General features: G+C 42.0%; 1 protein-coding gene across 1 annotated transcript; it reads right to left on the reverse strand.

Moving 5' to 3' along the window:
* Positions 1-922: 922 nt before the first annotated feature.
* Positions 923-18,485, reverse strand: marco (macrophage receptor with collagenous structure). The gene is made up of 13 exons (XM_070914796.1): positions 18,377-18,485; positions 12,532-12,630; positions 12,199-12,353; positions 11,033-11,150; positions 10,797-10,868; positions 8,589-8,669; positions 7,037-7,114; positions 6,731-6,775; positions 6,545-6,625; positions 5,874-5,909; positions 5,261-5,320; positions 3,288-3,452; positions 923-1,371 (listed from the first exon to the last, which is right to left on the reverse strand). The coding sequence occupies exons 1-13, from the start codon at positions 18,483-18,485 to the stop codon at positions 1,241-1,243; spliced, it is 1,230 nt and encodes a 409-aa protein (XP_070770897.1). The 3' UTR covers positions 923-1,240.
* Positions 18,486-20,845: the final 2,360 nt, after the last annotated feature.

A 20,845-nucleotide genomic window follows, 5' to 3' on the forward strand; every position in this document is an offset into this window, starting at 1 on the left:
TCACTCAGGAAGAAGTAATAGACAGTGTTAACCCAGGTTTAAATATATGAACATATGTGTATGTGTGCGTATATGCACAAGCAAATGAATGAGTAAAATAAAGCTCAGCACATGTCGGCATTCCTTGTGTCACAGGAATGAGTCTTTGCCCTTTACCCCCCCTTAGAGGGATGAGACAAGGAGGGGTGACAGGCGCTCTGAGGGGGTGTGAGATTTGGCATTCCAACTCACATTTTGCCTGATTGCAAGTTATGATCAATTCATGTGTGTTATTCGCATTTCCTGTTTCGTTAGCTTTTAAACAAAACCAGATATTCCGTCTGTATCTTCTATGGACTGGCGGATCTGTGTGAACCGTTCCTGGTGGTTCGGTTTCTGTTGTTCCTGTAGTTTCAGTGAATGTCAGTATTCCCTGGTGGCTTCGGGTAGATTTTGCAAGAAATATCAGTTCCGTGGATTCTGATCAACAACCCTACCAATGTCTTTAACATGTCTCTCTTAAAAAAAAACAATCTCAATAAGAGAGAAAAACTTAAACAGTATAAATCTGACTTATTACCAACTGTGATAGCCACTTCATGTGAACTCGACGTGTGTATCTGCAGCGTGTTCCCTGAGGCGTCTGGGGGGGGGGGGGGGGGGGGGGACGCGCCCCAGCCAGCTGCGTCAGAAGCCATTCCTCAGCACGCCGCCTGTCCTTGAACGTGACCCCTTCATCTTCGCTGACCTCTGCAAAGTCAACTGGTGGTGACGTGTGAGCGTGTCGCCGCGGGCAAGGGAGGCCGAGCGGAGGGGGGGATTGCTGAGGACGGAGCGACACAAGGCGATTTGGGCCACAGAGGCAGGCGGCTGCAGCTCGGCCTCATTTGGGAAATATTGTGAAACAGCCGAGTGCGGAGAGTAGAGAAATGATGCCTGAGAATGTTATACAAGGGGAAGTTTTATTAGCATGGTCTGTTGTTTACAGTACACTGTCATTCAAGCTAATGGCTTTAGTAATAAAGTGAATCTTAGCTGAGTACAATTTTATATGCTGTGTTTTATGAATATGTAATGAGATCCAGCTGTGAACATCATTAGCGGCGGCGCTGTTCCCTGCTTGTGCCCCCAGTGAGACGTGTGCGCGTATGTATATGTATGTGTGGCTGCACAATGCCTGCCAGTCAACTTGTCTAACCTAACAGTGTCAAAAAACGCCATCGTTGTTTTCTGGTTCATCTTCGGTGATGATGGCGTCAGTCTAGACACACTGCACTCCGGCGTCCTCGCTGTGTTGGCAGTTGTTAATGCCGACTCCACTGTGTAGGCAGGTAAAGACATCAGACTCTGTTCCCAAGCATCGCAGATCGTCCAGCCAGATCCTACCAGACCCTGAACGTGGACAGGAGTGTTAGAATTAGACGTGCATTCATTACGGGCTTTTTACAGGTCGTAATTCTTCTTTTTGTGCTATAACAAAAAGTTTGCTTTACATTTCCATTAGTCACATCATGTCACACTAGGCCTGGCTGTCCAAAGTTCAAAAATACACCCACCAACACCTCTAAAGGTCATTAACACTTTGCATCTTGTTTGTTTAATCCGTGCTGTCACATGGTCGTCATTGTACTCTTTGATCGGTTGCTGAAAGTCAAGTAGGTCTTGATCACATGCGAGGAGGGATAACGTGCCTCTTCTGCTCGTAGCTGGAGGTGACAACCGGCTTCAGGATACTGGTTATCCAGGATCACCAATGTGTAGAAAAGAGTACCACGAGCACTATGCCTACTATTATTGAGACAATGTCAAGACCGACCCTTTCAACGTCCTTCCTTCCTTACTTTATCAGCCACTGCCGAGCAGTTCAGAGGAAGAGATCGGTGCGACCCGAACGGCATCGGTCCAATAGTTATGGCGTCACATTCTAAATAGCAGTCTACTTCCGTGTTTTGATGCAGTAGTTTTCACACCTGACGCGAACCGTACCTGAGTGCACATGAACCGTACTCGAGACCACCTTTTCAAGTACGGCACATGGCGTTCACACTAACCTAACGAATTGGACTTTGGGGTCAAGTGTAGTCTGTGCCGATGGATGACAATGTTTTGCCAGGGTCAAATTTCCCTCTTTCGTACATTGGTCCCCTGTGGCAATGTAGGCACATGTTGCTCCCGGCTGATATCTATCTATCTATGCACTCCTCAAAAACCGAATGACAGATAAAACGGGAGGGAGTTGGATTGTGGCGCAAACCGGGAACGAATCGGTGAGTAGGTGGGGGTTTCCGACGGTGTACACAGGTGGTGAAATCTAGCGACAAAATCCAGGTTGTCACAGCATGTATGGATTAAGGAAACAAGATACAACGTGTCTAGGTAGGAATTCTTTGCACTTTGGATCAGAGCCAGCCTAGCTGTGTGTCCCCTGCCGCCAGTCTTTATGCTAAGCTAAGCTAACCACACCCAGACCGAATACTCACAAGCCCATATGTACATTGGGTTATAGTTTGCTGTGCTGACCTTTGGGAGATCCTTTCCTAAAGCGATTCCAATGCAAGTGACAAAATTCACAGGCTTTGCTCTGCATAAAATTAACTTAAAGACAATAAGAAAAATAAATAAAGACTAGAAGTAAGTAATAAAGAACAATGCTAACTATGTTAAGTAACACAAAGAGGGGATTTCATAATAAAAGACTACTTTGGAAGATCCCTGCTTGATTCGTCTTGAGTTTTTCCACCATCACTTACATTGAATTTGCTGTAAGAAGGGATCTCTTCAGGGCTAGTATGGACAGAAAACAAACTTGAAGCTATCCTTCACCCTAAAATGTTTTGACCAACTCCTTTTGAATGATGGTATAATGTTCACTAACAACCATAGCTGAGAACTAAGTAGCGGAATTAGAGAGGTTTGGCGATCAGTTGAGATAACACTGTAGCCACCAAAGTAATGGCTGAGATCTGGGAACGCCAAGTCTGAAATTTGATCGTTCAGGTTGCTAAAAAGCTTAAACAAACTATGTAGACCATTTTGAAGAGAAAACGAAGGCAAATGAAAATAGCATTGCCCAGATTGTCAGGAGACATCAGATCATCTGAACGATTGCGTTCTCGCCCTGCCAGAGGTCACTGTGATGTCGCTGTGTTCCCACATATCAGCTATGACTTTGCTGACTACAATGTTATCATAACTGATTAAAAAAAACAAAAAACGATGGCCAAACCTACAAAAACAAGATCCAAGTTGCAATAAACCAAAATTATCCTTTAAATGCCATCAAACGCTCAACAAGGCTGATGTCTTACCTCCGCCGGCAGTGAAGGTGGACATGACGGTTTGGAAGCCCAGCATCTTACAGATTACCTTGCCGTCCACAGTGTCAAAGTTGTCGTCACACACGGTGCCCCAGACGCCGTTGTACTTCACTTCCACTCTCCCTCGGGATCTCCCCGGCACGAGACGCACAGTCACTGTGGTGACACAATGTTGAAGCTGTTTAAAAGGTTCCCTGTGGCTCAAACTTTGGGATTGTTTGGACAGTCTGGTGTTCATACTAAATATCAAGTGAATATAAGGCATCAAAGAAGTTATTGAGGCTCAGGTGATGGGGTGGGGGGGTGGGGGAGGGCTCATTTATGATGTATATATCCAACCTCCGGGATATGGTTGATAGGGTTTAAAATGTACAAACACATCCTTCTCCCACCTTCCTCAAAATAGAAACATTGCCACCTCAAATAGTGCTAGTCACTAACCCCCTCAGTACTGTGTGACACCGTCTGGCTTGTTTTATGCAGTGCAGGGCTTAAAGCGAGCCAGGTGTCCCGAATGTTTTCAGCAAAGCCCTGAATCTTTACTGGCCATCACATGTGGCATTTTTGTATACTAAACCCAGATCCTAGTGCTGAAAGCACTGCCCCCCCAAAAGTGCAAGCCATATATTGTGATGCATTGAATACATTCATCATAGACCCTCATATTTGATATTTCTGCTCAAACCAAACCAAACCAGCTGGCCCACTCTTGATCCAGAGGTTTTAGCCAACTATAGACCTATATCTAACCTTCCTTTTCTCTCCAAGATTCTTGAGAAAGCAGTCGCCAACCAGCTGTGTGACTTTCTACATGACAATAAGTTGCTTGAGGACTTTCAGTCAGGTTTCAGATCTCATCATAGCACAGAGACAGCACTGGTGAAAGTTACAAATGACCTTCTAACTGCATCAGACAAGGGACTTGTCTCTATACTTGTTTTGTTAGTTCTTAGTGCTGCATTCGACACCATTGACCATCATATCCTATTACAGAGACTGGAACATTTAATTGGCATTAAAGGAGCCGCACTAAGCTGGTTTAAGTCGTATTTATCACACGTTACACGTACACGTTAACGATGAATCCTCCGTGCACGCCAAAGTTAGTCATGGAGTTCCACATGGTTCTGTGCTTGGACCAATGCTATTCACCTTATATATGCTTCCTTTGGGGGATATAATTAGGAAACTCCATAAACGTTCATTGTTATGCAAATGACACCCAATTATATCTATCAATCAAACCAGATTAAACCAATCAGTTAGCTAAACTTCAGGCATGCCTGAAGGACATAAAAACCTGGATGACCTGCAATTATCTGAAGTTAAACTCAGACAATGGGTTATTATTATTATTATTATTATATGCTGCGGCACGTGTACTGACAGGAACCACGGCATTTTCTTGGCTCCCGGCGGTATTGCTGTTTGCAGAGTTTGACACTAGAAGGCTGTATTCACACTCATCTGCTGAAAGTTTAAAGTTTCTCTGCGCTCACTGAAGATCTGATTTTGAGGGAAGCCAATCCTTGTCCAACTTGCAACTTATACACGTGTGATCTTGAAGCTCAGATCCACCAGTGCACATACACTGGAATTTACAGTGAAGTAGGGGACATCTTGTGTCCAGCAGGAAAAGTTTAGAAGTGAACAACATTTGCATATTCATAGATTCTGGAATTTTTAATGAGCTAGAAGGATTTTAATGTGGAAATTATATATTTTTTGTGGCTACCTGGGAGGATATATGACAGTCAGCCATAATGGTTGAAGCTTCTTCCCTTTTGACCATATATGGCCTTTCTGGATTAACTACTTAACTTCAATTCCCAAAACTGGCTGAACCACAAACCCAACGTCCCGCCAGGTGATGTTAGCAAGTTACAAAAAGTGCCATTTTAGAAGTTTGTTTTGGTTTGCAGCAGCTTTTGAAATGGTCTCAGGTCAGTCCCATGCAGACTTACACTCTGGTGGGTTTCCTAGGTCTCCCTTCTCTCCTTTGGCACCTGGTGGTCCGGGAGGACCTGTGGAGGAAAAATGGCCAATTACATCTTCCAACCAAACTGACATATTGATTGTATCACTGTCATAGGTCATTTTAACCAGAACTGAGCACAAAACAAACTGGACTAGTAAACTATTCAGTGCAGGAGGTGGCGAGGTGGCTCATTGTCACACTTTTGTGCATCTTCGCAACAGATGAGTGAGTTGGATACTCTTACGTTTGTATCTATGTAATGAATTCTAATGTGTAGCTACTGTATTTGTTAAATGTAATATAATAAAATAATAATAATGCTGTATGGCCTAGAAAACACCATGGTACTGAACTTCAGTATGCGTGAAGTGCGCACATTCACACCGCTCTTTATAAATACCTGTTTATGAGTGGGAAATGGCATATACATGGTTTTTATGCATACCTGTTGTTTACACATACTGGCCCCTGACATCTGGATTTCCATTAGAAAAGTACTTTTTTTAAATTTATTTAGTTGTTACTTGATGTTTTCTGTAACTTGAAATGCTTTGCACATCCCATAAGGAAGAAACACGATTCTAAATCCAGGCACTTGCCTTCATTTCCGTTGAGACCAGGAGGTCCACTTGCACCTGACGGAGGAGGACAACAAAATTAGATCTTAGGAAAGACATTTGCTGAACATCACTGATGCGAGTCGCTAAACCTTGTCTGCTCAATTATCATCATTTTTAGAGGCCATATCAGCGACCAGAAATTCTCCAGAATCGCGGAACCTCCAGCCTCCTCATTTGCATCCAGCTTGAAATGCCAAATGGAAAAGATGAAATTTAAAATGTCTAATGGCAAAAATGCCAATAGTGGTCAGCCAGCAGTTTTCATGCTAGCAGATTAACGTGCTAGGGTTAGTGCGAGCTTGCCTTGGAGGAAGTGTCAGTCTCTCTTGAGTCTCCCCACAGCAGTCAGGCTGGGGGGACAGGCTCCAGGTAGGACCTGGTCTGCCTCACAATATTACGTTTTATTTTTTTCTTTTGCCTCTTGAAACTTGAAAGCAGACTCTGACTGTGAGATTCAGGACTCGACTTCCACGAGCTTTGGTGACTGATACCAATGCGTTTGAACAGAAAACTAGACAATTTGGGACAATGTTTCGTTTCTTTCAGTTTTTTAAGATTCATGACCTCAAGACATGAGGAAATATTGGCTCGTTATATTGGGATACATCGATCAGTCCAACCATACAGATGTTACACAGTGTGCAGCTGACCTGGTGGTCCAGGTGGACCATAATTTCCGTCGTCTCCTTTTACTCCTTTGGGCCCAGGAAGACCAGGAATTCCAGGAAATCCTGGAAGTGCACGACAAACAGAAATCCATTTAGTATTTCTCAAACAGGCCCACGTCTACAGGCACAAATAAACAGCCTACGTAGGCATGTAACATTTTTCGGTACCTTTTGGGCCAGGGTTCCCCATGTCCCCTTTGTCTCCATTAGGGCCTGCAAACAAGGCACAGCGGGCAACAGTCTAAAGTAAAACATTAAAGCTTATCACAGCTAATTAGAAACAACTATTTTTTGCAGGGTAGAAAGGTCTCTAAAACAGCGAGAAAAGTCCTGAAACGCAGTTTGCCGAATCACTGGCAAGGAAACGAATTAATTTGAGAAATGAAAAATGGCTTTCAGGACGTTTTGTTTCCATGTAGTCAGGTCAGGTTCGATGGAACCTCCTCGTGGTGTTATTAACACCAATATCCTTACCTTGGGCCCCAGGTTCACCTTTGTCTCCCTTTGCACCTGGTCCTTGATCCCCTGGGAGTCCAGGTGGACCGCTGGGACCTGCATTCACACACACACACACACACACACACAATCAGAGTGATGATTATGAACAGCTGTTTGTGTTTTTTCTGGTGCACATTTATATTTCATAAATGCAAGCTGTGCAAGTTGTCTCATTCATCACGTGCAGTGTGTCAGCGATATTACCACTGATGGCCACAAGCTAAAGGAGGAAGGGAAACTGAACTGTTTCATAACTGTCATCTGCTGATACATCAGTTGTTCACTTGTTTCACTGGAACATGATGTGAAACCAGGGAAGGTTATGGTTCTGTTTCAGTAAATATCATTGGGTATTACTGTGGGTCAGTATGTGAGTCATACAGTGTACCACGCACAGCATGCCTGAACACGCATGTTTCCCCCTCAGCACTGTCACGCCCTTTCTCAAAACCGTTATTTCTAACGTATTTATCCTTCAAGTGTATGCCAATTAAAATTCATGCTTCGCTGTCTTTTATTACGCTGGTTCTCTCTGTGCAGGAGCAGCTGGACTCGGAATGCCTGTATTTACTTGGGACGTACCAGAACGTTTTGGAACTTAAAATGTGGATTTGTTACAGACTTCGTCACCACACAGATAATTTGACTTTTAATAGTTATTCGGTTATTCGGGGTCAACTAGTGACAACCCGTACACAAATGCAGCCTGTGAAGAGGGATTCAGTCAGACGTCGCATCACTTTAAGGGGTCACGAGCTAAAAAAGGTTTGGGAACCGCTGACCTGTGCGTGTTTTAATGCAGCCCAATTCATGACATTGTTGTTCTCATTTAGGTATTTCTCTGCATGAAATTCGACAGCGGCTCATGTTGACTCCCATGCCGCTGAGCTGCAGATAGTCATTATTTTATGGCAATCCATTTAATAGTTGTTGTTGGATCGAAGTGGTAGGCAACCGATTGACGGACCAACACTGCCATCCCTGGACAGCTACCTGGTTTCAGCCACCTAAGCTACTCATATAATGATAGTTCAACATATGTTTATCTCTACACATGAATACACACACACCATCAGTGGAAGCTTACTGGTCGGTCCACGAGGTCCAGTTGGTCCAGTTGGTCCAGGTGGGCCCAGAGTGGAGAGGCAACTTTTTGACTTAGTTTTGAACTACCATTTGCAAATCTGGCAGGTCTATGATGATTTACAATGAAATAAACAAAAAAATTGCCATGCTTTGCCTGAAGCAGACTTCAGAGTTTTTTTTTGTTTTTTTTTACATCACTGAGTCCAGCTTTGTCTGGATGTCACAGTTTGTTTTTCATTCAATTTGTCAGCTCTGGTGTGCAATGAAGTGCCCGACAGCATCTCAGTCTGTGTGGATGGGACACTGTTTTCCGTTGCAGCATCATTTTGGGATTTAAGCTCCAAGCATGTTTTTCAAAAAAAAACAAAACAAAACATATCCAGTACAGCGTTAAAAATAACAACAAGGTCATAATTCCACAAATAATCACAGTGTAACACACCAGTTTGACCAGCAACTCCTGGCTCCCCAGGTTGTCCCTTGAGTCCCATTTCACCCTTTGGTCCGGCGACACCGCTGTCACCTGGAAAGAAGCATACAGGTATGTGATCTACTAATGGACTGCATCTTCTGCTGCGCAACACTATCACTGAAGCATCCTGGATAATTCACATTTCACAGTCCACAGCATTGGTAAGTTGTTTAGACCACACACAGCTCCGGCTGAACAAAATGAACAAAAGTGTAACATTTCGATGTCCAATCAAAGCCTGAAACAAAAGGTTTATCCTGAGGGTGGTGTTTGGTTGTTTAGATGCCTATAACTACGTCCTGAATGGTCATGTAGGCCTACAAGACTTGAAATGCAAAGATTTACCAGGTGAGTTTTGTCTCTGGCCGTATGACTAGCTAACAAAGTTAGCTAATGCGCTAATAGGGTTAGCGTAACAAGAGAGATCACCGATTCCCCAGAGTTCGCCAATTTCTGATGAGGTGGGCATGACAAACCTTTTCCGTTCCTCCAAACGGATGTTGCAAATCCTTCTCTTCACTGCATGAAAAACAATCTGGTAGGGATAAACTGAATCTTTGTCATCAATATTATCGACTTATTTGTTCTTATTGGCCTAAAGGTGGTCAAATTTAAATATACTGTGTCTAAAAATACTAAAATTATTAAGTAAGTTTCTGTAAAAAAAAACAAAAATACAGAGGACATGATCTCAGTGTCCTCCACGTTGGAAACAGCCGTGTCAGGAGCCAAGCGTTGAACAGACAGGCGTTCGCTTGTCTTGAGTCTGCCGTCGGAGGTGGTGGGGGTTGACCTATTGGAAAACATCCGCCTCAGACTTGGGTAATTTGTCGGCTTGAGTAAAAGTCCGGCCCTGATAGAGATTTCATACAGGAAAATGTCAGCGCACCGACTAAGTTGCGAGGGTATGTAAAACAGCGGCTGCGGCCCATCTATCAGCCGCTTTTCATCAGCCGTCTGACAGGAGATGGCAGGTCATCAGCGCTGGGATCATCGGCGTTACCGCAGCTGAAAGCTAATGCCTCCTTGCTGCACACATACGCACCTTTCGCTAAATCAGCTGCAACAAAATTAACGTTTCACACGTTTTTTTTCTCACTCTGATATCAGATCGTACAATGTGGTTGTTGCTAAGATGCCGCTGAGAGAAATGCAAAGACGTCTCCTCCTCCATTTGCTGTGTCCAGGTTGCTCAGTGATCACAGCGCCAGGATGTCTTCGGTCGCTAAACGCCACCACACTTATCATATTTGATGAATTCTTCCTTCCATAAGCGCCAGCTGCCGGCCAAACAGCCGTCGGATCATTTGCGTCCAGCCGGCTACTTTATTATATAAATTGCTCATTCTAATGGAATAGATTTGATTAGCAAGTCGTGATTCGCTTTGAGCCGCCGCTTCAAAACAATGAGAGCATGATGACAGAGAATGTCAGAGTGAGGAAATAGAATATTAGCAGTTCGCATAATCCATCTGAAATTCATATCAACGCATTTCATATTTACATTTTTAAACGCTTAAAGATCCAATCAACACTGAAGCCTATATATTATAATATTGACATTTAAGCTGTGTTGATTGATTCATGACATCAACTGGTGCGTTGAGTAACATTCCGCCTTATAAGATTAGCCGTTGCTAACAAGCGGCTAAATGAGGCTACAGAGGTTGTTGCAGACGTTAAACGTCTTCATGCCGAACACGGAAAGTCATCTACCCACTAGTCCGCCTTCACAGCCTCGTTGTGTTTATACTCTATATCTATCTGTCTATATATCTATATGTATCTGTATTCTCTTAAAAGTGAAGCTCAGCGGTGGTGACGTTGAAGTAACGCGACCGTGGTGTAGCTCCTTTATAGCCTAACGTTAGCTTTTTACTTCCGGCAATTCCATTTACGCTTCAAAAATCCTACAAGTGGTGTTCATTAGTGAAGATTATCTCGCTGAACTAAACGTTTAAGTATCATAAACTTTTGTTTTCCACAGAGCTTATTTTCTGCAACAATTCAAAATCCTGTGAAAAATCCATAGACAAAGTCTTTTTGTCGATGGAACCAGGGCGACGCTAATTTCTGGGCTGACCTACAAAAATACATCACCCCTGCAGCACCGTGTTCCATATCCTTGTAGAAAACCCTGCTTCAACTTGATTTCTTAATTGCTTAAGGTCAACTCACCTTTGAGGCCCCTCTCTCCGGGTCCACCTGGATGTCCTGGCTGCCCATCTTTACCCGCAGGACCAGGAGGTCCTAAGGACAGACGCGCAAAAGAATTTCTCTAACAGTTAGCCTTGAATCCAAAACACATTCTCAACAAGGTAACAGCCAGAAAATGCTCTTTGTGATTAATGACACTAATTACTCCTGATTGTGACTTCAAGCATATAAACACGCGCACAGATGTGTTTCCGAACCTGGGTTGAGGCTGATGGTTGTCAGTTTGCCCTCCAGATTGAGGGTGCTGGTGTTGAGCAGGCTCAGGTCAGACCGCAGTCTGTCCAGCTGGCCCTCCTTTCCACACAGACTGTTGACCTGTTGTCGTGGCAGCCAACACAAACATGGCCACGTCAAATGAATGAAAATTAGCTTTACAGCAAGACCTGAAAAAAATATGCAAAATGCATACAAGCATGAGCAGATCAATAAAAATAATGTACGGAGTGGCCATGGTAGCCCAATGATTATGGCGTATGCTACATAATCTCGACGGCGACGCATCGATTCCAGCCAGGGACCTTTGTTGCTTCCGATGTTTCCGATCGTCAAGCGCAAATAGAGATACTCCAACTGCGAAACTTATCTTCAGCATCTTTTTCAGTTTCGGTTGTTTCGGTTCGAAAGGTGTGTTCAGACAGAAAGTGAAGAACGTTAGCTGTTAGGTCTCTAGCAGCTAGCTAGCTAGCTAGTTAATGGAAAAACGCAATTAGACACAAATTCACCAATTGTCTCAACAGTCTCAACGTAAACTTTACTTAATGTTGCAACTCCGACAGACATGGTTTGCGCATCCACTGCTAGCTAGCTAACTGCTAGCAGTGGCTGCGCAAACCATGTCTGCTCTGCTCTGCTCTGCTCGTCAATTCGTGTTGCCCCAGGCAAATTTGTGTCTCATCACATCTTTCCATTGACTTCGTATCCTCTAAGATTCCCTCCAAGTTTTGTCTGAACACACGGTAAAGCGTAAACCTCACTAATTAACATGTTATATCTCATATTTTTAACCCGTACGCTGACAGAAATGTAAAAATAGCCATTTGTAGTTTATAGTTCCAGTGCATAACTCCTCAAACCACACGCTGATATTAGTCTTCTGTTTGTGTACAGATTCAAATAAAGAAATACAACATGTTAATTAAAGGGCATCAGAAGTGTAGGCAGACATAGTTTTGAACTTTGACCACTGGCTCCAGTCTTTATCCTAAGCTAGGGTAACCACGTCCTTAACACATAGACAAATGAAATTGAGTTGGATCTTCTCATCTCAATCAAAAGAAATAAACCTATTTCCTCAGATGTTGAAGTATTTGTGCTGATCTAATTCATTTATGGCGATTAAAAACTAAAAAACAACAGGAAGGACCTGGCTCTTAAGGTCCCATAGGTTGCTCCTCAGGGTCTTGGTTTCTTGACTGTTGTTGTAGAGGAGAGTTTGGAAGTTGCCGTCACCCTGTGGAATGTGATCGGACGTCAGCTTCGCCAATGTGGGGTCAGGCAGCGAAGACTCCAATGTGAAAACTGGGACAGAGAGGGGAGAAAAAAAGCATATTTCACCAGTAACTTCATTCACTTAACTTCAGTTTGATGTGTAGTTCGTGGGGAAAAAAAGTCTAAAGAAATTATCTTGATTCTCTAATATATCACATTTAAACACAAATATGTGAGAACAAATAATGCTATCTGCATGCAGCTGTACCTTTATAAATGAGAAAGGCATTAAGGGCGGTCTGCAGGATGAGGTAAACTACGATCACGTTAAAACACCACTGCCTTCTGGGCTTCGCTGGCTTCAGATCTGAAACACAAACAGGAAGCTACATTTCAAACACCGGACTGCGATCAGTCTCCTGCAGCAAACGTACATCTTGGGGAAAGTCATTTCAAGAGACCGGAAAGTAGCCCGGTTCATCCCCGCCGACACAAATGCTTTTAGAAATTTGCGAAGCTCCGAGCATGAAACGTTTGGACAACCCGGCGGAAAATGTCAGCCGTCAATCATGATGAAAACCTGGGGGTGGGGGGGGTGACATGTAGATGGGTTTCTTTTTGTAGGCCGAAAAATCAAGAAACTGACACTAGACCAAACTGGTTGTGACTGAGAGGTAAACTACTGTCCCCTCTGGAGGTTTCAGAGGTGCATGCGTGTGGATGGGAGTCGACTCGGCAGGGTGCCTACAGGTTAGAGGGATATGTAATACGCCCTTAAGGGTTTTTTTTTGTTCTATTGTATCTCAGCGTGCATTTCATCTTAGAATACCAATTCGTTTAGGTCAAATGTGTCCATATTTTCAGCGGTTGCAACATCTATCTGCGAAAACCGTCACCACAAGTATATTATTTGTCTTTTCAACAATGTCTGCTCTTGCAATAAGATACCACTGATTCCATGTTTTTCAATGGTTACAATATTTTCAGGCACTCACAACAAGAGACAATACATGTTTATTATATTAATGTTTGACCAAAACTGTGGAAGATTTAAAATGCCCTCAATAAAAAAACAACTGAGACAAAGAAATAAAGTAAATGACAATGCACACTGTTACATGTATTTCCTTTTTATGTGCGCATTGACTGAGGCGCGATTCAATGGAGAAGCACATGTTCTTAACTCGTAATTGTTGACAGCTAGTTAGTTTTGGTCAGCTAGTGTTGCCTCACACGCACGGAGGAGGATGGGCTAATGCCATAAATGTCTACAAGGTAGATAGCCGGGATAGGGTTAGCTAACCCTAACCCAAATATTGAATAAATGATATTTATTAATAATTTCACTCAAAAAGGTTATGACAATAGATGACTATTGACATACTAATAACAATGTCTGTCAATTATGTAACATAAGAGGAATAAATGACTTAGGCAAATTTTTGAACATGCCTTTGTGACTTTTTACAATTTTAAACCTTCAACTCTGATAACTAATATTATCTTCAAGTGAGATTTTCATTAAATAAAAACACAAAAGTAAAGAGGATCCTTTGTAATTTTTTAGTTATACACATCATTTCTAGCTGTTAGATTATAATACGGTATTCAAATCTTTCTTAATTAGATCATGTAATGTGGAAAAAATGAGACAAAAACTGTAGATGAAAAGAGTTAACAGAAAGCCTATCACTTGTAACAGCCACAGATTCTGGAGCCTTTCCACTCTTTGCTAAATGCTAGCTTCATGGACTTAGCTATTTTGCTGACTAGACTAAATGCTGACTAAAAAGACTGAATAAAAAGACTAAATAACTATGCAATATTTATAGCCTAGCCTATATTATAGTAAACCTCATCATTTAGCAATAGGGGACGAGCCCTGAATCATTGAAATAACTTCTTGAAAAGCTTGTAAAATGGCCTAAGTCACATTGTCTTTTGACTTAGGCAAAATAAAACGGCCTAAGTCACACTCTTGACACTCAGGTCATTATACTACAGGGGTAGACTCGCATGATCTGTTCAACTGAGGATGCAGGTGATTTCACCAGAGGTGGCCAGCATCAGGAGGAGATGATTTAGGCAAAAAAATCATTTTTGTCAAAAAATGACTTATTTTAGGAAGGTGACAATATAGCAATGGGTATTGCATTTCTATGTTTGGTTTGTTTTAATTTATACATTTAAAATCTTCCATAGGAAACCACACCAAAGTGTTTTGGGGGGTTTTTTTGCCCAAACCCCTAAACTGATTTATTATTATAAAATGTCAGAAAATGCTGACAAATGTCAATCCCATTTCAAAGCAGCATTTTCACATTGTCTTGTTTTGTCACCAACCAGCTGCCCAAAACCAAATTTGGAAAATGCAGTGTGTGTCTTGTGTAGACATGAAAATAAGTGTGTGCAGTGTGACGGTGCAATTTAATATATTATACCTCAATGGTCCAAAACAGTCAATGGATGTTTCTGCAAGATCCCTTTTAGTAAACGGGGTTGAAGCTGGATTACCAAATGGGCAAAGCTGGCATTGGCCCTGGGGCTTCAGACCCTCAGGTCCCCAAAAAAAAACCCAGGTTTACTGGTTTTCGGATAATAGATGTTTTGGAAATTTGGCGGGGAATTTGGGAAACACTCAACTGCAGTGTAATTTCGATGGTCTGTGCATTACTAGCTAACCTTGTGATGCTGAGTTATAGACGGGCCCTGTGATTTATCAATTACGGTGGCCCTGAAGGTCAAAACGCAACAACATCACAACACTGTTGTAATTCTGAAATTCTGAGTGTTTTGACCCTCAGGGCCACCGTATTGAGTACCATATTTTAGTTTTCATTGTGCTCTCGCGGTGCACACTCCTAAATCACATTTGTGAAAAGTGGCACACAAAAAAAAAGAAAAACCAGGCCACATAACATTATTCCAGTATAGACGCACTGGTTGTGCCACTGGTTCTCCGGGGCATATAATGACGTAACTAATTTTAGTCTGCTGTGTGCGCATGTAGGTGAGCGCCGGGAACGGAGTGGGTCAGTGTGTTCTGCGTCAGTTGTCTTGTATTTCTTTTGAAGTTGTCCCAATCTATCAAACAATCAAAGAAGCGACTTCTAAATTTCATCTCGGATAGGTTTGTCCGCACACTTCCACCATACGTTTTACTCCACAGTTTTAAGTTACTTTGCAGATTCTGATTTTTAAAGCGAAGAAAAATGACGTGTTATTCTAGATTACTGTAACCTACCCGGTGAAATCAGACCCACGTTTATGCTTACACATAATGCATCAACCATATATAATCCAGTAATATAGTGCACATTGTTACAGTGGGCGCGTTAAACCTCATAACATTCACTTTGGCTGCTTCAGCATCAGACGCCTGAGCTTATATGACAAGTCAGAATGTCTGCTGTGAAAAAGGGCCCATTCTATCACCCACATAGACGCACTGGTTTAAACAAAAGCTTCAGAAAACAGAGCAAAAAGCATCTTCCAAACCAGACAACCCCAGACACAAATCAAAGAAATTGCGTTCCTTAATGTTTCAGATTTATTTTGCCATGTCCGTGGTTGCAAAGATGTATTAATATATCAACTGTGTCTGTGGACATTTACTCATTTATTTGCTCGTCTACTATCTCATCATCTCTCATTTGTATTATCTCACCTATGCAGAGGTGTGTTTTGCTGTCTTTACCTTTCAAAAATGGTGGTGTCATCACCTTCATTTCGGGGGGGGGGGGGGGGGACGTCTGCAACACAACACCCTCATGTTTCCCTCAGAGGGCCTGTCTTAACTGGAAAGAGTGGAACTTTGCTACCACCTACTGGCCATGGCTGCCGTTTCATTCGCTCTGAGGTTCAACAGTGACAGGCTGACATGAGTGTGTAACCAACAACACCAGACCAGACGTGAAAAACAGTACACATAACAACCATACTCCCTAAAATCTCTTAATTCATTCATTCATTCATTCATTATGTACATATTTGCTCACAATGCAGATGATTTCCATGAAGTACTTCTCCTCATTGTCGCCGCCTGTCATTAAGGTTAGGATTTTTGTCTTTTATGGCCGACATTTTCACTGGTCAAAGCAGTAATAGCACAGGTGCAACTAAGAATAGTGTGCCGTGGGTTTTCTCCAGCCAAACAGCATACAGAGTTAGCGACTAGCTGGTGAACATACAGCATTCTGCATTTTAAAGAGCCAGATGTTTCATTTTATTTTATTTTTTTATGCTTATGGAGGGGGGTTGTCAAAGTGTCTTTTCCAAAACAAAAAAATAAAAAATAAACACTTCCAAAACCTGCGGATGGAACAAAAACAGAATTTCTCAGCGTTCATTGCTAAAAAAAAATTTTTAAAAACATGGAGACGCAAAATAGAAACCATAAATGCTCAAGTCGGAGACGAATGAAATGTGAAACAAATAGTCAAAGCTACAAGCCTTTTAGAATTCATTTTTGCCATTCCATTTTAAAAATCCAACCATTAAAGACATCACTTAAAGACAATAAAGGGAATACAATGATCAATTTGGCAAATGTAATGGCCTTTTTTATTCATTTTGAGAGGAATGATGCATCATTTAAATGTAATGTCTTTTTTTTTCAGATTGGTCAGTTTATTATTACATTATAGTTACATAGTTATAATTATTAGGTGGCACCTTCCAGGCGTCATACTAACCAACTATGTTTTCTTCTGTAAATATAACATGCAATTCTTTTTTTTCTTTTTTTTTTTGTCAATTGTTTCATTCACATTTTCTCGTTCATTCATTTGAGGGCCGTATTTAAGGAGCTATTTTGAGCTTCCTGTAGGTTAGCTTACTATTTAGAAATGTTTCACAGTCGGTAATTTCATGTCATGTCTGATGATGCTGCCTTATTTTATATATATATATATATATATATATATATATAGATATATACAGTGCTTAACCTATGTATTAGCCCACCACCCAGTGTAAGGTGTTTGCCACCGCTGCCCTAAATGAACAGTATTGCTGGTTACCAAAATATTTGATGTTTCTGTAATGGTTAATCCACCAGTATGTGTTAGCCAAGCTCTTTAATCAAAATGATCTCTTTAATGCTAAAATATAATTATTGTTGTTATCCATGAATTCTCAAATTTACTGTTTTACAAAAAAGCAGAAAAAAATAGTAAAGCACATTATTATTATTTTTTGATTGAGATGCCGAATTACAGTTATTTACTTGCATTCCTGAACAGAAACATTTGTTTTGTGGTTGCAAAGAATGCAAGCTGTTATCAGGGCCAAAGGAGGTCATACAGAATATTAAGATTTTTGGTTAATATATGTGAATAAGGACTATTTAGTTGTTCCAGTTTGTTATTTGCCTAATAAATAACAATACATTTTTTAGTTTGAAACAAGTTTTTGACAGATTTCTAAAATGTTTGTGTTTTCTCATTTTTATGACAGGTGGTCGAATAAATTTGCTAAGCACTGTATATATATGCTTCCATTGGACGCCTTTTATTCCCTGTTTTGATATTGCGTTCCACTTTTCCACGTGGACGACACTAAGCCGTGCTTCCACAAATGTAAAGATCCCGGCGGTGGCAGTGTTCCAGTGGCCAGTTAAGGTGCACACCATGTAACCGCAACCACAATGTTTGATTCCAGTTAGCATGTCACACCCCACTCTCTCCTCATGTTTCCAATTAACATAGAGATGTCCTTATTATCGGCCCAGAGAGTGTTTTAAAAAAGTCCTTGTGTCCTTTAACCTCCTCTATCGACGAACTTGTGCAATCACGTTTTTCTCCAGTTAGGAAATATTTCAAAATTTAGAAAGACTTTATCATTTGTGTCATCGCGACTACATTCCTGTACTCCGTGATACTCCTTCCAAGGAGCTGTAGTTCCTCTGCAGGTGGTTCAAAAGTTTAAAACCCAATCTACTACACGGTGAAGAAACTTAAAGTGTAACAGGTTGGCTAACCGGTGTGAACTGGATGTTCTTAGAATTCAAATTCTGCAAATCTGGTTACCAGGTGCGTTTTCTCTCACAAGTCAGAATAGAAACTCCATCAATTTGCTTTAAAAGGCTTCATACTTTCTGCCTAAATACTCACCGTCAGGCTGGAAACTGTAGAGGTCACTCCCGCTGAGTGACATGCCAAACAGCGGGTTACTCTGGGTGTAAGACACCCTGTCCATTGTGTGGTCCACTGACGTGTCCATGCCCTCCAGAGTCCAGAGTCACCTTCACTTCCTACTTCGAGAAGTCTTATAGCGCACAGTTGCGTGACGTTGGGTGAAACGCGATCCTCCCCAGATTGCAACAGAACGCCGAACGGTGAAATTACCCACATGGACACAGATTGAAGCAGAGGAAGGAACTGTATCTGACTTGTAGCTGAGGTGGCCAAAAATGCAGCAGCAAAACACCCATGCAGTGTTGCCAGTAAGGTAGAATGAGGAAGTTGCTTCTCTAACCACGGATGTAAGAAGACCTTGCAAAACAGAAATAAAGCATTCTCAATCACTGTTAGAATGACTGGGGAAGTGATCATGGACTGCTTGTCTACAGTAGGAGAGAGGAGAGGAAGTTGAGGTCACATACAAAGAGAATTGTTAAATTTTGCATGTTCAAGCACAATATAGGACAAAATACCAAAATCTCAGTGCGGATCAGGTCGATGCATCTCTTACAGGTGAGCGAAACAACGTCGCTCACCTGCGACGAGGCCATCGGCAGCCGACAAGCAAAAACAGCTGAGGCAGAAGTCAATGGACGGGTGGGTGCACCCTTCACACCTATCAACTTTTCTGAGTGCGAACGTGTGAACACCAAGAAAGCCGCAGGACGGGACGGTATCGGGTATCATCCTCAAACTTATGTCCCGAGCTCGGCCTGTCATACCCACATGCAAGAAGTCCACCATTCATCCGCCGGCGCCCAAGAAAGCAAGACCAGCCTGCCTGAATGATAGTGCCATTTCTGGAGGCGTGTTTTCGGTGTGATGTTCGATGTGCCGTCAAAGTCTAGGTGACCACGCGAGGAGGTGGTTGGGTCTCAGACCAGCATGCAAGACTTAGCCCAGCTTATTCTAACCTGAATTTGAAAAGCAGAACAATGATGCTATTCAAAGTCATCCTGTTTTCTTATCAAGCGCAGTTTTTCATTTTGGGTGCAAGTAGCGATGAAAATGATTTGGGCTATTTGGTTTTTTTTTATGTCTTAGAATGTATTGAATAAATGCAAAGAGAAGTTACAGATTATTTTGTTTAGGAGAGGCTGCGTGGAGAACTTCGTGGTCACCTTCCTTACCTAGATTTCTGTCAATCTCAAGATTTATTGACGGAAGCAGTCAATGCATTAGAGTCCTGCTGACTGCTGAATGAATGGGATTCGCGACATAGACAGTAGCTTTGGTAATGATGAGTGTCAACTATATACATATGTGAAAGTGTCAATATATGTATGTGAGTGCAGAATAAATTATGGCCCTCTCACATACGGCCCCTCATAGTCACCGGTGACTTCTTTTCAACTCACCTGCCGTACTTTATTGTCTTAAGCCAAACCCTGATCTTTTTCAAGTAGCTTTGGTGCCTAAACCTAAGCAAACTGGGTTAGGGTTCGGGTTCAGGTTCGGGTTAGCTTACAAAGAAGAAGAAAGAAAAGAAACAACCAAAGAGCCCCACAGACGCTGTCTTTTGAAAGTGGACAATTGTGACGGATCATAAGTCATTAGCTGGTTATAGCTCCAGAGAACAGGATCAAAGTGTACCAGATCTGGTTCCCATTCCCCCAATAATGAACTTAGAGGCTTAAGAGTGTTGTAGAAGCATTTCTACAAGTGTTCCTAAAGTTCTACATGTTTTCCCACAAAAACAAGAGCACGCGCACGCCGTTAGGAATAGGTTTAAGAAACGTAATGTAACTATGACGATGAAGGTCCTCTAACCTTGACAAAGTAGGCTACTTATGCTAACCCCTAACCCCAAACCTTAACGTTGTCACATCATAAAACAGATTCGTAATGGTTTTGGAAGTCACAGACGAATGATAGGGGGCTGCTGATCGGGGCGTCAGGTCATAAAAGGCTTGTGTCGTTGCAAAGGGCACGGACAAGCAGCGCATTTGTCATTTGATTTTGGGGGACTGGCTGGAACTGGCAGAGCAGTTGCGCGATACAAACGTTCAATCCATTTTTTTCTTATTGTCAAGTTTAACCCATAAGAACCCAGACCCATTTCCCCTCAAAGGAAAATTATGGGGAATACACCACAGACCAAGTGGACCACATTGAAGACATTCCTGATATTTTATACTACCCCTTAATGTTAAAGATCTGTGATGTTACATATACGTTACATTGGGCGTTTATGGTCAATTTACTTCATAAGAAATATGGTCAAAACAGGTTGACTGTATAGAGGACAGACTATTAAAGCATTAGAATCGTTAAATGGGTTTTAACTTAGCTTCAGTATCAAAATACAGGCTTTTTGAAATGAGTTGCTTCCTTCACTTGTGTTTACATGTCACACCACCATTTTGAAAAGGTCCCGACCTTTGACCACCACACCAGGAT

Source organism: Enoplosus armatus, chromosome 11 (genome assembly GCF_043641665.1).
Source record: "Enoplosus armatus isolate fEnoArm2 chromosome 11, fEnoArm2.hap1, whole genome shotgun sequence".
NCBI classification, from domain to species: Eukaryota; Metazoa; Chordata; class Actinopteri; order Centrarchiformes; family Enoplosidae; genus Enoplosus; species Enoplosus armatus.